Consider the following 15,145-nt stretch of genomic DNA (forward strand, 5'->3'; position numbering starts at 1 on the left):
CCGCCCTTTCCATGGAAGCCCCGCCCCTCCATGGCTGACCCCGCCCCTTCAGGACTTCCGCCAAAACGCTCCAAGCGCTCGCGCCGCCGCTTCAGCCCGGATCCTGGGACCCGCCCGGCTGCGTGGCCTGGGTGCTCCAGGGAAAGCCGTCCGGGTGCTTCGCTACCGCTGCTGCCGGGGCTGAGCCAAGGTTCCGGGCGGCCCCCGAGTTCAGGTGAGCGCCCCTCGGGGTGCGCGCAGAGGCGGGCGGGCTGAGGCGCAGAAGGCCGGGCTGGGCCTCGGGGCAGCGGGTGGGCAGGGCCTCGGCCCAGCACCCTCAGGGGCCGAGCTGTCGCCGCCACCCGCCCGCCCGGGCCGAGTCTGACGGGCGCGAAGTCCAGGTCTTTGCGCTCCGGAGCCGGGTTGCGCCTGGAGCGCGTCCTGGCCTCGGGCCACCGGCCGGCGCTGAGGAGGGCACCTGGGGGTCCCAGAGGCGGGTCCCCACTGGGCGGGGGGCCGGGGAAAGCCGGGTGCAGCGCCCGGGCCACACTTCTGGGTCTGCCTCTCAGGAGCCCACGGCCCCCGTCCCCGCCTCCCAGGGCCCCCATCCTCCCCCGAGGTGGGGTCTTGGCGAGCGGGCCGAACCCAGCCTCCTCCGGCCTCGGGGCGGGTTTGTCCAGATGGGCCCTGGGGCCCCGAAGGCGGAAGTCCTGCCACAAAGACGGGTTTGCTTGGGGGCCGCAGCGAATGGCTGCCCGGGGCAGGCAGGCTGTGTACACCGAGCCCGTCTCACGAGACAGGGAAGGAGGAAGTGGGAGCGGCGGGGCGGCGAACGTCCGCGGGAGGGAGCGCGGGGCGGGGCGGGGCGGAGCGCGGGGCGGGAGCGCGGGGCGGGGCGGAGCGCAGGGCGGGGAGGCGGAGTGCGGGGCGGGAGCGCCGGGCAGGGAGGCGGAGTGCGGGGCGGGGAGGAGCGCGGGGCGTGGCTGGGGGGCAGGGAGGCGGAGTGCGGGGCGGGAGCGCCGGGCAGGGAGGCGGAGTGCGGGGCGGGGAGGAGCGCGGGGCGTGGCTGGGGGGCAGGGAGGCGGAGTGCGGGGCGGGGAGGAGCGCTGGGCGTGGCGGGGAGGCGGAGTGCGGGGCGGGGCGGAGCGCAGGGCGGGGAGGAGCGCGGGGCGTGGCGGGGAGGCGGAGGGCGTGGCGGGACTGCGGGGCGGGGCGTGGCGGGGGGCGGAGTGCGGGGCGGGGAGGCGTGTCGTGTCGGGGGGGCGTGGCGGGGAGGCGGAGCGCGGGGCCGGTCCTGCATCGCACAGCGCCCCCTGCTGGCCCCGAAGGCGGCTTCCTTCCTGCGCTTCCCGCAGCCCAGGAGGGTCCAGGATCAGGACCGCCACGCGCGGAGCGAGACCTCGCTTTTATTTTTTATTTATTATTATTTTTAAAAATATATTTATTTATTGATTTCAGAGAGAAAGGGAGAGAGAGATAGAAACATCAATGATGAATCATTGATCGGCTGCCTCCTGCACGCCCCCTACTGGAGGTGGAGCCCGCAACCCAGGTCTGTGCCCTGAGCCGGAATCGAACCCGGGACCCCTCAGTCCGCAGTCCGACGCTCTGTCCACGGAACCAAACCCTCCCTGGCGAGATGCGTTGAGCTTTAGGAATTCGCTCAGGCTGTGGTGGGCCGGCAAGTCCCGAACCCGCCGGCGGGCCCCAGGCCGGGCCGGGCTGAGCTGGTGCCGCAGCTCCCTCTTCCCAGGACCCTCCACGTGGACCTTGAAAACGAGCGGCCAGGTCCTCAGGAGCAGCACAGGCTAGCAGTTCGGAGAGCGCCGGGCGGGCGACGAAGGAGGGGACCTTCCCCAAAGGGAGGAGGCTGCGGAGGCGGTGGCCACAGTCCGTGCGGAAGGGAGAGCTCGGCAAGGTGGTTTCTCGCTGGCCCAGGTGCCGGCCGGGGTCCCGCTGGTGGACCTGCCCGGTGGCCTCTCTGGGTCTGTAACTGACATGGGGGTTGAGCGCCCCCTGCCGGCCTCGCATCCGTTTTAAGTGACTGCGCCCAGCATGCCAGCGGCCTGGGTCGCCTGTGAACTGACCCCATGGAAACCTGGGGCCTGGCCAGCTTCCTGTGGCGGCCCCTGGCCAGTCCAAGTCATCCTCCCTGTGAGGTCAGAGGGCCCCAGAGATGGGGCGGCCCAGCCATTAGGGACCGTGGGGTCAGGCTGCCCTCTCCATGCCCAGCGCTGTGCCGAGTCCCCCAGGAGAGGCCAGGCGGGATATGGACAGACAGGTGGGCTCATGGGAGACCCTGATGGACAGCAGCCGTGATGGGGTGAGCAGCACCTGGACAACAGATGGGCCCCCAGCTCCTGGCCGCTGCCAACTTGGGACCCTGGAGGGTGGGGGTCTGGGGAAGGGGGATGGGGAAGTGGGGGCTGGCCTGGGGACTGTATGGGGTGCGGTACTCGGGGGTTGTGTGGGGGGGCAGTGACTCCGTGTGGGCCCTGCTGTGGCTGGTGCCCTGGAACGTGTGGGGAAGGCGTGTGCACCTGTCCAGGCGGCAAGCAGCCGGTCTGACTGCCCACATGGGGCGCTGCCCTGACCGCATGTCTCTAGGAGAGAGTGAAAGGGAATCGGGGTGCAGTGGGAGGAACGGGCCAAGCCTTGGTTCTCTCCCCTGTGTGTGGCCAGCAGCCCCCTCCTGCTCTCACAGAGGGTCGGAGAGAAGTGGCACCCGGCTGCTGGGCCCCCCACCTTCCAGGGCCCGCACAGCTCGCATGGGGCAGCACTGCCACTTTCAGGAGAAGGAACCATGGGTGTCCAGTTCCCCTGTTATGGCTGAACCGTGTCGACCCCCACATTCATGTTGAAGCCCTGACTCCCAGTGGCCGTATTTGGAGATGGGGCTTTTGTTTACTAGAGGCCCGGTGCATGAAATTAGTGCATTTGGGGGGTCCTCAGCCCGGGTTGTGAGAGGGCACAGGCCAGGCCGAGGGACCCCACTGGTGCACGATTGGGGCCAGGGAGGGACGTGGGAGGTTGGCCAGCCAGGGAGGGACTGTGGGAGGGCTCCAGGGCGTGTCCGGCCCGTCTCCCTCAGCCCTGATTGGCTGGACCCCAGCAGCAAGCCAACCTCCTGGTCAGAGCTTCGACACTGGTCGACTGGTCAACTCTCTGCCCCCTGGTGGTCAGTTCATGTCATAGCAAGCAGTTGAGCGGCCTCAGCATATCATTAGCATATTATGCTTTGATTGGTTAAATGGACGACCCGATGACTGGACACTTAGCATATTAGGCTTTTATTATATAGGATTTTAAAAATATATTTTCATTGATTTTAGAGAGGAAGGGAGAGAGACAGAGACAGAAACATCAGTGATGAGAGAATCATGGATTGGCTGCCTCCTTCATGCCCCCCACTGGGGATCAAGCCCACAGCCCGGGCATATGCCCTTGACTGGAATTGAACCCAGGATCCTTCAGTCCACAGGCCGACGCTCTACCCACTGAGCAACACCAGCTTGGGCTGGAGACAGGGGTTTTAAAAGAGGCGATTTAGGTAAAATGAGGTTCTCTGTAACTGGTGGCCTCATGAGAGGAGGAGAGGAGGACCGTGAGGACACGGGAGAGGACAGCCTGTCCACAGACCTGCCACCTCCTCTGCGGCAGGACACAGTGCGTCGGGCCCAGGTCAGGGGGCGTGGCTGGCAGGTCACCCCAGGCCCCCCGCGGGCCCTGCCCCGCTCACAGGAAGCAGGGCCGCGTGTTGCTTGATGCCCGCAATCGGTGCCCGAACTCTGTTTTCCGGTTGATGTGTTTGCATTGGGAGGGCTGGCCGGCACCGGTGCTCCACGTGGCCAGAGCGGAAGTCTGGAGCGGACGGTGCAGGGAAGAGGCGTCGGGTGGTCCCCACGCGGCTTGGCTGTGAGCAGGGTTTGCAGGGCCGTCTTCGCAGGCCCACCGCATGCCTGGTGCCAGGAGCCCACTGCTCTGCCGCCGCGTCCGGGAGCTGCGGTGCGTGGGCCCGCAGTGAGCTCTTACCTCTAAGCTGGCCAGTCAGACAGGAAACCCAAGAAATGGCCAAACTGTATGTTCCTTAGGAATATGGACGTGCCTGGCCAGTGTGGCTCAGCGGTTGAGCGATGTCCTGTGAACCAGAAGGTCAGGGTTCAGTTCCCAGTCAGGGCACATGCCTGGGTCGCAGGCTCGATCCCCAGTGGGGGGCGTGCAGGAGGCAGCCGATCCGTGATCCTCTCTCATCACTGATGTCTCTCTCTCCCTCTCCTTTACTCTCTGAGATCAAATGTATTAAAAAAAGAGAAATATGGACGTAAAGATCCACAGAGACAGCCGAGGAGCCCCTGGGAGCGGCCTCCAGGTGGGCTGTCTCCGACGCCTGGGTCAGGCCGGCCTGGACCTGTAGGCGGCCATGTGTGGTCCTGTGATACCCACAGCCGCCTGTGAGCAGGAAGTCTTTATTTTTTTTTAAAAAAATATATTTTATTGATTTTTTACAGAGAGGAAGGGAGAGGGATAGAGAGTCAGAAACATCGATGAGAGAGAAACATCGATCAGCTGCCTCCTGCACACCCCCTAACTGGGGATGTGCCCGCAGCCAAGGTACATGCCCTTGGCCAGAATTGAACCCGGGACCTTTCAGTCCGCAGGCCTACGCTCTATCCACTGAGCCAAACCGACCAGAGCATAGCAAGAAGTCTTTACAAGGCCTCGAGAAAACAGGCTCAAGGAGGAAAAAAAGGTTGCTCCCCGCAAATGCAGGAGCGCGTCCAGCGTCAAATGCGCATCCGCGGGAACCTGGTGGCCACCTGCGCCGGGTCCAGCCTGGGCGAGCCGCGGGGGCTCGTGGGTTCTCGCTGCAGGTCCATCCGGGGGTCCCGGCCCCTGAGATAGGAAGGTGGCCCTGTGTGCCTGCGTCGGGATCCCTCCGCCTCCCCAGGTGGGACCCAGGCCTGATTGTCCTTCTTCTCTAGTCCCCCTTTCTCAGGCTGCCTGCGGCCTCCCTGTGCCCGCCTGCCGCCCTGAGGATGGACCCCGGACACGCCCCCACTGGTGCAGACCCCGCTGGTGACCCTGCTCCTGGTGAGTGCTGTTGTGTGGGGGGCTGTGTCCCCATAGTCCTGAGTCCAGCTGGGCTGCGTTTGGCGGGGGGAGGGGTGCAGGGTGCGGGGTGCGTGCTGGGGCGTGTGTCGGGGGAGTGACACGGGTCTGTGCGTGTGGTGTGTGCAGGGTGTGTTCTGTGGTGCACGTGCATGATCCACGTGTGGGATGCATGTGCATGTGCAGAGTGGGGGTTCTGTGCCGGGGTACACATGGGGTACGGGTGCTGGCCCCCCGTCTGTGCTGAGCAGCTGGTGGTGAGGCTCCCCTTTGCTGATGAAGCAGGACAACGGGCTCAGATGGGGTGGACCAGGGGCCGCGGCGGCAGAGCAGTGGGCTCCCGGCAGGCGGCCTCTCAGAAACAGCCCACGGGTGGGAATGCGGGCAGGAGACTCGCGGGGCTCACACCTCGGCCCTTTCCCGGGTGGATGGCCCGGGCTGGGCCCCTCGGTGCCATGGGGAGGGTGGATGGCCAGTTCTGGACTGACAGCCACTGTGACGAACACAGGTGTCCGGTGCCCCCCGGTGCTCAGGGCGGACACACCCTGTGGTCTGGGCAGCCCGGGTCAGCGTTGGGACTGGGCCCTGCTGGGCCGATGGCCGCGCCAGGCCGGGGTAGGAGCCTTTGAGATCCTGAGCCGAGAGCCGCCACCTGCCCCTGGGGTGTGCCTGCGCCGGCTGCTCGGTGGGGCTCGGGGTGGCTCCGTGGAGACCGCCCGCTGCTGGAGGCCAGGTGTCTGCCAACCAGCTCTCAGTCCAGCCCACCCGGGACTCCCTGCCCCCGCTCCACCCACTTCGTGTCCCATTTCTCAGCCCAGGGGCGCGATGAGGTAACCGGGTCTGTGTAGATAGTAACTTGGCGGCTGGGTTTTTCTGGAACGTGTCTGTGTCTCACAGGGAAGTGGGTCTGCCCTGCCCCTCCCCATGGGGTCAGAGACCCTGCAGGCAGCCCCACAACTGTCGAGGTCTGGGGGTGCTGAGGATGGTGGGCAGGTCCCTTGCCCGGCCCTGCTGCCTGCCCCTCCTGGGGGGAGGGTACTGTTGGGCGTGGCCTGGCCCTGCTGCCCCTCCTGGGGGGAGGGTACTGTTGGGCGTGGCCTGGCCCTGCTGCCTGCCCCTCCTGGGGGGAGGGTACTGTTGGGCGTGGCCTGGCCCTGCTGTCCCTCCTGGGGGGGGAGGGTACTGTTGGGCGTGGCCTGAGAGGCCCCAAACACAGGCACAACCAGCGAGTAGTTAGTGTCACACCGTGTGGAGCCCTGTCAGTCTAGCACAGCGGTTCTCAACCTGTGGGTCGCGACCCCTTTGGGGTTCAAACGACCCTTTCACAGGGGTCGCCTAAGACCATCGGAAAACACATATATTATTACATACTGTTTTTGTGATGAATCACTGTGCTTTAATTATGTCCAATTTGTAACAATGAAAATACATCCTGCATCTCAGATATTTACATGACGATTCATAACAGTAGCAACATGACAGTTAGGAAGTAGCAGCAACAATAATGTTATGGTTGGGGGTCCCCACAACATGAGGAGCTGTATGAAAGGGTCGCGGCATCAGGAAGGTTGAGAACCACTGGCCTAGCGTCTCTCAGTCACAGGCGTGTGAGGTTCCTCCCTGTCGCTTTTTTTTTTTTAATCCTCCATTGATTTTTATTTTTTAAAATATATTTTTATTGATTTCAGAGGGGAAGGGAGGGGGTGAGAGAGACAAAAACATCAATGATGAGACAGAATACAGAATCATTGATTGACTGCCTCTCGCACGTCCCACATGGGAGATCGAGTCTGCAACCGAGGTGCGTACCCTTGACTGGAATCGAACCCGGACTCTTTAGTCCGCGGGCCGACGCTCTGTCCACTGAGCCATACCGGCCAGGGGCCCAGCCTCCCTGCTGCCGTCCCCCCTGTGCTCCCAGCGCTGAGCCCAGGGGCCGGGGTAGCTCTGGACAGAACGGAGTTTCTCGGACATTCCCTCTGGGTCCTGTGCTCAGCAAGCCCTTGGCACCGGCTCAGTGAGGAGGGGCCTGGCGGGGGGCAGGGCCTGTTCTGCCTGGGGTCTGTGGAGGGCAAGGGTGTGGGTGGGATGGGATAGAGAGGAGGCTGGTGAGGCACAGGTGGGGGCCTGGGTGGCCCTCTGAAGCAGCCGGGGGTGCCGGTGGCTGGGGGTGACGCAGAGCTGGTGCCCGGGCCCCTGGCTCACGGGGCAGCGACGTTTCCAGACCAGCTGGCCCTGCTGGTGCTGACCTTGGCCTGGTCGGAGGCACTGTCCTCTCCCACGCTGAGGGGGCCCTGACCTCCCCTGGGGCTGGCGGCCAGCGCTGGGCGAAGCGTGTGCCCACTCTGTGGTCTCCGGCCGTCCTGCGGGGCCGGGCTGGACGAGCAGCAGGGCTGTGGTGGGGCCCAGGGGCACTTGGCCGTGTGGGGAGGCTTCGGGGAGCGGCCGGCCTGCCAGGGCGCAGCAGGAGCCCGGGCATCAGAGGCGGGGGCAGCGGTTGGGGGGGCTGTGACATGATGCGGAGGTGGGGGGTGCAGACCCCGCTGCACGTGTCTGCAGGCTCGGCGGGCCCTCGGGGGGCCTGGTCAGGGCTGTGGGCGTGGTCCTGCTGCCTGCCCCCCAGCTCACATAGCTGTTCCGAGACCTGCAGCTCCCGCAGCTGCAGTGCCAGCTGGGCTCCCAGCCGCTAAGTGATGGCCGCTGGTGAGGGGCAGGGACAGGCCCAGGGGAGGGACAGTGGGAGCTCCGGCCAGAGGGGGCGGGAGGCCCTGGGCACTGGGTGGTGTCAGGTGTGTGCCCCCCACCCACAGCCCGCGTGGCCCCGTCTTGTTCCTCAGGCCAGGACATGCTGGGGTTCCTGCCGACCCTGCAGGCGCTGTGGTCCGCGCGGCAGCCGCAGCAGGTGAGCTGTGGGTGCGGGTGGCCTGCCCGTGGGAGCTCCGGAGGACACAGGCCTGTGGCCTAGAGCGCGAGGGTGGGAGCACCAGCTGCCACCGTGGGGGCTGCCGAGCCCGTCCCGCCTCCCGAAAGGCCGCTGTGCCCCTGAGCCCGGCAGGGCTGGCACGAGCACACATGACTGAGGCGTCTCCACAGTTCAAGGAGGAGGCCTGGCGGGGCTTCGCTGCCCTGGACGACCCGCGCGCTGCCCTCCTGGACCTGCTGGAGGGCCGCAGGGCCTGGCGGCGGAAGGGCTCCTCCCTGGAGGCCTGGCTCACAAGGGAGCTGGAGCACTGGCTGCAGGCACATCCTCCCCCGAGGCCCACCCAGGTACGCCCCCCTCCCCCGAGGCCCGCCCAGGTAAGCCCCCCTCCCCCGGGGCCCCATTGGCCACGTTCCACAGACGGCTTCTCCCACCTGCTTACCCAGCTGACGGGCCTCTGCAGCCACTGGGGTTGCCCGGGTGGTGGGGGCTGGGGACTCGGCCTGAAGACCGGCCATCGCACCTTGGCCTGTGGGCTTGACCCTCAGCCCCTGACATCTCCCTCAACGGTATCTCCACCTCTGGGCCTTGCCCGCCCCGCACCAAGCCCCTGGCCAGGTCACCACCAGCTGAGGCCAGGCCTCGGGCTTTCAGGGCAGCCCAGGGCTGGGGCCACTGCAGGCCCGTGCGGCCACGCTCCTGGCTGAGAGCCCCCTGAGTCTCGTGGAGCCGCTGGTCAGCATCTTCCAGCTGCAGGATGCAGACCGGGGGTCCCTGCTGGCCCACGTCCACCAGCTGCACCAGGAGGGCAAGTTCAAGGAGGTGAGTGTAACCTCCCTGTGGCAGCGGTGCCTCGGGGTCACTCCCGATTCTCGGCTGCGGCTCTGTCTGCTGGTGGGGTCTGTGGGGTGAGCGAGAGGGCTGGGCTCAAAGGGTCCACCCGGAAGTACCTCATTGCCTCTCCGCCTGGGGGTTCCGGGGCTCGGGGACCAGCCACCTGGGACCCAGCTCAGGGCCATGCTGCTGTCGGGTCCCAGGAGCCCCGCTGTGCCCGGGTCCTTCCTCCTGAGGTGCTGGGCCCTCGCACTCTGCCCGCGGCACGGGGGCACCCGGCTCTGGCCCGAAAGCCGTGCACCAAAGCCCCTTGCCTGGGACGCTGCCCGGTCTCCTTTTACATCCTGCACACCCTCTGGGGGCCGGAAGGGCAGGGCCATGGGAGAAGCTAGTGATGGTCCCTCTGCCCCGACATGCCACCCCTGAGCCTGGGTCAGCCTGCTGCCCCCCTCTCTCTCCTGCCCTGAGTTTGCTGGGCTTCTGTCGCCGTCCCCGCCTGGCCCACCGGCTGCCGTGAAGACGGGCCCTCCTGTGGGTCCCTGTGTGCCCTACGGCCACGGCCACACCAGGCCAGGCTGGGAGATGCCCGGTCTGCTCAGTGACAGTGCACATCCGGCCTCTATCGCGAGAGCCCTGGGCACCCCGTCTGCTGCTCCTGGGTCCTGCCAGGGCCCTGCCCGGAGCTGAGGGCCAAGCTGTGGGCGTCCTCCCGCGTTTTTCCTGGTCAGGCCAGCGGTGGCGATATGAGGGACTGGCTCCCCGAGGTCCTGGGGGCTCCCGGCCGTCACCGGCTCAGGCAGGACCCGCATCCCACCTGCACCAGCAGCCCCGGGGCCATCCCCCAGCATCACGCTCCTGTTTTGGACGGAGGTTCAGTGGGGGGCACAGGGCTGGCACCTGGGACACAGATCACCGGCCGTGTGGGTGAGGCTGCCCGTGTGAGCTGTGTGTGTGGTGCCCAAGAGGCGTCCTCTGCCCCCTGCTGGGGGGAAGGCGGTCACAGAAGCGACTGGAAACGGGGCTGCGGCGTGGGCCTTGGGTGAGGACGGAGGGTGAGGCCCAAGGGTGAGGATGGAGGCTTGGTGTCGGGGGCTCGCTGGGCTGTCCGTGAGCCTGGAGATGGGAGGGGAGCCTGGCCAGCGGCTCCTGGGGACTCGGGACCCCGTGGGGCGATAGGGAGCGGAGGTGCCTGGGCGGCGGCTGAGCTGTGCTGCGGTGCAGGGTGCCTGGGGGAGCCGTGATCTGACAGCCACAGCCTGGGGCATGGGGCAGGGCTGCGAGCCGGGGTCCTGGTGCAGGTGCGGGCAGGGCCGGGTGGGGGGCTCCCGTAGAGGGAGGGGTCCAGCGTCCGGGGATCAGAGACAGTCCTGCTCCCACACCACGGCCTCCTGGGCCCAGAGACGAGCCTGACCAGGGACGGGGCTTGGCGCTGACCTCACACCCGTGGCGGCCGGGGCGGGATGGGCACCGAGGCCGGACCCTGCCCCTGCGTGGGCCCTCGTTCCCGAGAGCCCGTCCTGGTGAGGAGGCTCATGGGAAAGTAGGCGCTGGGGGCCGGGAGGTGCGGGCAGCTGGGCTCCCTGCCACCGGCCCCGGGCCGCCCGGGCTCGCATCTGGACACCAGGATGGCCGGGGGACAATGCGGGGCCGGCCCCTGCTCGTGGGGCTCAGCCGTTCTCAGGCTGAATGGCGGCTGCGCCCGGAGGACGCGGGAGGCGGAGGCGGGAGGCGGCCGTGGCCGCGTCTCCTGTTACACTCAGGCCTTTCAGAGTGTCTGGCGCTGACTGCGCCTCCTCGTTCAGAGGCAGCTCCCACACAAAGGGGGCCCTTGTCCCCCGCAGGCCCTTCTGCGCAGAGCGGCCATTGTCCCGCGGGCGGTGTACGCTCCAGTGCCCGCGCCGAGGCGCATTCAGCCCGCGGAGCAGCGGGCACCCCGCTCAATGCGACGCGGTATTTCATGTCCCGGCGGCGGCTGGCTCTGGGCCGGATGAATGCCCGCTTTTGTCTGCGGAGTTATTTTATTTACATTTTTTAAACAGCTTATCAAGGTAAAAAGAGAGCTTTGCTTAAAAGGGGAGGCTTGGCTCCAGGCCCAGCCGAGCCTCAGGTGGGAGGCGGCGTCCGGGGTCCGAGGCCACTGCCACGGGCAGCCCGGGCGCTAGGCCCCCTCCCACCGTGGGCACCTGGCCCTGTGCGTGCTCTCAGTTATTTTCCCCAAAGGCAGCAGCTCTGGGCCCGTCCGGTGAGGCTCCCACAGTCCCGCCCTGGCCCTCCGGCTCTGGCCTTCCGTGCGGAGGTCAGAGAGGCCGGCAGGGGCCGGGCGACTCAGCCCTGGGCAGTTCCCTCTGCGGGGCCCAGGCCTCCCACCCCTGTGCCTCTCTGGACCTGGGTCTGAGGCCGGTTGCAGGCACCTGGGCGGGCAGTGATCTTCCCACACCTGCTGGGACACTCACGTGACCAGGCACCAGGCAGTCTGGCCGGTCGCACCTCAGGTGCATTTCGTACAGAAATGACCAGAGATTGACTCTAAGCCCAGCCAGAGTCAATCTAGCAGAACCATGGGAAACCCCCACCCAAGCCCAAGATGGGGCTGGGCTAGGGGGCCTTCCTGGAGGAGGCGGTTCTGCTACCAGCGGTCCCCCAGGTCACAGTGGTCGCCCCAGATGGAGTGAGGGCGCCCTCCCGTGGCTGGGTGAGACTAGACAGCCTCCCCCTGGACCTGTGCCCTCCCAGCCCAACCTCCAGCCACAGAGCAGGCCGCCTGGCCACCCGCCGGCCGGGAGAGGGCACCCAGGTTGCACGGAGAACGCTGGCTGTGCCTGGGCAGGAAGCTGGCTGCTCTGGAGAGACCAGGGGATGAGCAGGGAAAACCCTTCGAGAGAGTCGTGTGCGGCCAGCAGGTAGGGCATGCCCCTCCCAGGAGAGGCTTGAGCTCGAGCGCAGCCCGCCCGCCACACTGGCCCCACCCCAGGCAGAGGCCCTGCCCCCGGCAGTGGGCAGGTGGGGTGTCGGCACAGCAGCCCCCGGACGCCACTGGCTCCTTGGGGTGAAGGGAGTCCTGGCAGGCAGAGGGGGAAGCCCGAGGGCTGGAGAACAGGGAGGGGCAGTGCCTGGCCTGCATGTGGCCTTCCCCTGACCACCTGCAGCCCAGGCCACCCCCACTAGGCCTGAGGGCTCACTCCAGGACTCAGAGGGGGTCTTGGATGGGTGGGGGCCCATGGAGGGTGGGGCCTGAGGGAGGTGGTCTCATCTTCAGAGGAGCTGGACCCACCTGACTTGAGCGCTGATAACCCCTCCTCTGGCCCTACGGCCCCTCCCCTGGCTCTGCACCCCCTCCCCTGGCCTTGCGCCCCCTCCCCTGGCCTTGCGCCCCCTCCCCTGGCTCTGCACCCCCTCCCCTGGCCTTGCGCCCCCTCCCCTGGCCTTGCGCCCCCTCCCCTGGCTCTGCACCCCCTCCCCTGGCCTTACGCCCCCTCCCCTGGCCTTGCGCCCGCTCCCCTGGCTCTGCACCGCCTCCTTTGGCCTTATGCCCACCCGGCCACCTTGTGCCCCCTTTCTCGGCCCTGGGCCCCAGGAGGCTGGTGGAGACCCATCGCTGGAGCCCGGTCAGGCTGTGGGCAGGGGTCAGTGTGCACTGGGAGAGGCCCCGGCCTGGCCCTGCCCTTGAGATCCGGCCGGAGGCCTGGGGAGCCTTTCCCAGCCGCTATTTTCGTCCTTTCTGTGAGCCTGCGGGCGGGCGGCTGCCCTGTGGTTATTTTTGCTCATAATGGGAGCGTGATGTATGGAAAGTATTAATAGCATGGCCTGCGCTACGTGCGGGCGCTCAGGACCCGGCGTGTTCTCTGTCCAGGGCCCGAGGTCAGGGACCGGCCCCAGCGCACGCCCCCTTCCCCCCCGACCCGTCTGAGGGACAGCTGCCCCCACAAAGCCACCGGCCCAGAGCCTCTTCCTCTGCAGGTCCCGGGGCGGCTCGGCTCCAGGGCACGTGATGAGGGCTTCTGCCCCCCGCCCTGTCCTCTACCCACTCAGGAGCAGGCCCGGGTTGGGCCACTTGGGTCCAGCCCCCAATTGAGACCCCATCCAGCGACGGCACCGGGCTTGTCCCCACCTGCCGCCCCCTCCCATGCAGAGTCTGGCTCAGAGCAGGGGCCAGGCCCCTTGGCCTGGGGGCCACGCGGCTGGACGAGCAGCCCTCGTTGCGTCCCTGCAGAAGGGTGGCCGCCCCTCCAGGGCTGCCTGTCCCCAGCCCAGTGTGACGGTTCCTTTGTGTTTGCCAGGCTGTCATGCTGGGCACGAAGCTGCGTCTGCAGCCAGAACTGGACGTTGAAATGGTGAGTGTCTTTCTCATGCAAATGCCAGGTTCCAACTTGGATGCAGCCCAGGCCTGTCGCCGGGCGGCTGCCCACGCTGGGCCTGGGCTTGGCTCCCACCAGGCGGGCCGGGCCCGAAGGACAGGGGTCACGTGTGAGGGGGACCTCGAGGCGGGCGGGGAGGGACGCCAGTGCCCCTGAGTGTCAGATGCTCAGAGCGTGGCCAGCCCCAGGAGCCCCGCACCAGTCTGCCTCTGCCCTGCGGTGGCCACCGGGGCTCCCAGGGGTGGGTCCTGTGAGGACCGCCTGGGGGGGCCTCCGTCCAGCCTGGGCTCTGGACAGCTTGACCTCTGAGGGTGCATGGGGGGCGCTGACGGGAGCGAGGGGCTGGTTGAGGCCTGGTTCTGGCAGGGGAGTGGTTGGCGTTTCCACGTCCAATACCACAGCAGGGGCTCCCTTGGGTGCCTGCGGAACCGGGCAGCTTGCGGTCTGTGGCTGCGGCAGGCCGTGTGTGGGCACGCCCTCCTGCCCAGGCCCGGCGTTTCTGGGCCACGGGGCCATTGCCGCTGGGGGTCTCCATGCTGCTCCGCAGCTCCGTGAAGACGAGGACCCGCCCTTCATCACGTACATGGGACCACAGCCGCAGGGTCCAGGCCCAGAGCGGCGGGGGCCTGTGCATGTGCATATGAGTGTGTGTGCAGGCACACGTGTGTTCATGCATGAGTTGTGGTTCGTGCATGTGTGTGCGCTGGGGTGTGCGCATGTGCAGGTTTCGCCCAGGGGCTCTGAGCCGCTGGGCTGTGCTCCCCGGGGCAGGTCCGCCGATGGGCCCGGGCCCTGTGGTTCTGACATGCTGGCTGCTCCCTGCACCCGAAGAGGTCGGTGGGGCTCAGCAGGCCGGGCCGCAGCCTGAGGTGTGCCCCCTCGCCCTCCCACCCACAGATGAGCGCCCCGCTGCTGCTCCAGGACCAGCTGGGCCTCGTGGAGCGCTACGTGGATGGCTTCCCGGGCCTGCAGTGGAGGCTCCTGACCCTCATGGACTCCTGGTGCCGGCCTGGCTTCGACATCAGCGTCGTTGCCAGGTGAGTCCTGGGAGGGGTGGGGGGGGCCAGGGCGGGGCACAGGTGGCAGGCACTGGGAAAGCCACACCAAGGCCACGTACTCGCACCAGGCGATCTGCAGCCAGGGCAGCGGGGTAGGCCAGGCCAGAGGCTGCGCCGGCAGAAAGTGGGTGAGAGTGGATGCCCTGAGGCCTGCAGCTCGAGTCAGAGCTGGCCTGTCCAGCGGCTCCGTCCCTTCTCTAGCGACTCTCGGCGGGGCCTGCCGTGCACTCCATCCCTGCACACAGAGAGGCGGCACACGTGGGGCTGTGTGCACACACATGTGTGCGTATGTGCATGCACATGTGTACATGCATGTGAGATACGAGGGTGTCACCCGAGCGTGGGGCACAGGGATGCAGCAGGTGGCCTGAGGGTGACGCAGTCTGGAGCAGGCCCTTGCTGCGCCCGCCACCCCCACGCAGCCCAGGTGTCTCGCCCCTCGCCATCCCCGGAGCCACGGCCAGGCCCCTTTCCCTCACTGGGTTGTTTCCTCTTCCCGATTGTGGGGCCCACGCTGCCCGTCCCACGGTGGTGTGATGTCACAGCTGGGCTCCCCTGTGAGGGGGGCAGGGCGGGGAGTTCGATTTACTGCAGACACTGGTTTAAATGAGTGAATTTAATGTTTCCTAGCTCTGGGCTCTGAAAGGGCCTGGAACAGTGGCATCGCTCAGCGGTGCCGCCCGGACCTCGGTCTCTCAGGGCCGTTCTCCCTGAAGGAGCCAGGACTGGGGGTCAGGCTGCGGAGGGGGCGCCCTGTGCCTGCGCACCTGCTGCATCTCCAGTGGGCGGAGGGCGGGAGGGGCAGCCGGTGGGATCCTCGTCCCCGTGGAGCCCCGTCTGAGGACGAGGCGAGGGCGATGCCGGTGCAGGAGGTGCCGGAGGAGAAAGTG

At 67.2% G+C, this 15,145-nt stretch overlaps 1 protein-coding gene across 3 annotated transcripts in view; it reads left to right on the forward strand.

The window, feature by feature from the left end:
- The first annotated feature begins 117 nt into the window (after positions 1–117).
- Positions 118–15,145, forward strand: part of EXD3 (exonuclease 3'-5' domain containing 3) — a 49,637-nt gene continuing 34,609 nt past the window's right edge. The window contains exons 1-7 of one of the 3 annotated variants that reach the window (XM_081103478.1): positions 118–214; positions 4,962–5,070; positions 7,926–7,990; positions 8,182–8,355; positions 8,663–8,830; positions 13,120–13,173; positions 14,095–14,234. In XM_081103478.1, coding sequence (XP_080959604.1) covers positions 5,016–5,070; positions 7,926–7,990; positions 8,182–8,355; positions 8,663–8,830; positions 13,120–13,173; positions 14,095–14,234 — 656 coding nt within the window. In that variant the 5' untranslated portion in view covers positions 118–214; positions 4,962–5,015. Of the gene's footprint in view, positions 215–4,961; positions 5,071–6,827; positions 6,890–7,180; positions 7,208–7,925; positions 7,991–8,181; positions 8,356–8,662; positions 8,831–13,119; positions 13,174–14,094; positions 14,235–15,145 lie in introns of those variants that run through there. The other 2 variants (XM_081103479.1, XM_081103480.1) reach the window with 2 other exon arrangements.

The sequence above is a fragment of the Myotis nattereri genome (genome assembly GCF_964212035.1).
Source record: "Myotis nattereri genome assembly, chromosome: 12".
NCBI classification, from domain to species: Eukaryota; Metazoa; Chordata; class Mammalia; order Chiroptera; family Vespertilionidae; genus Myotis; species Myotis nattereri.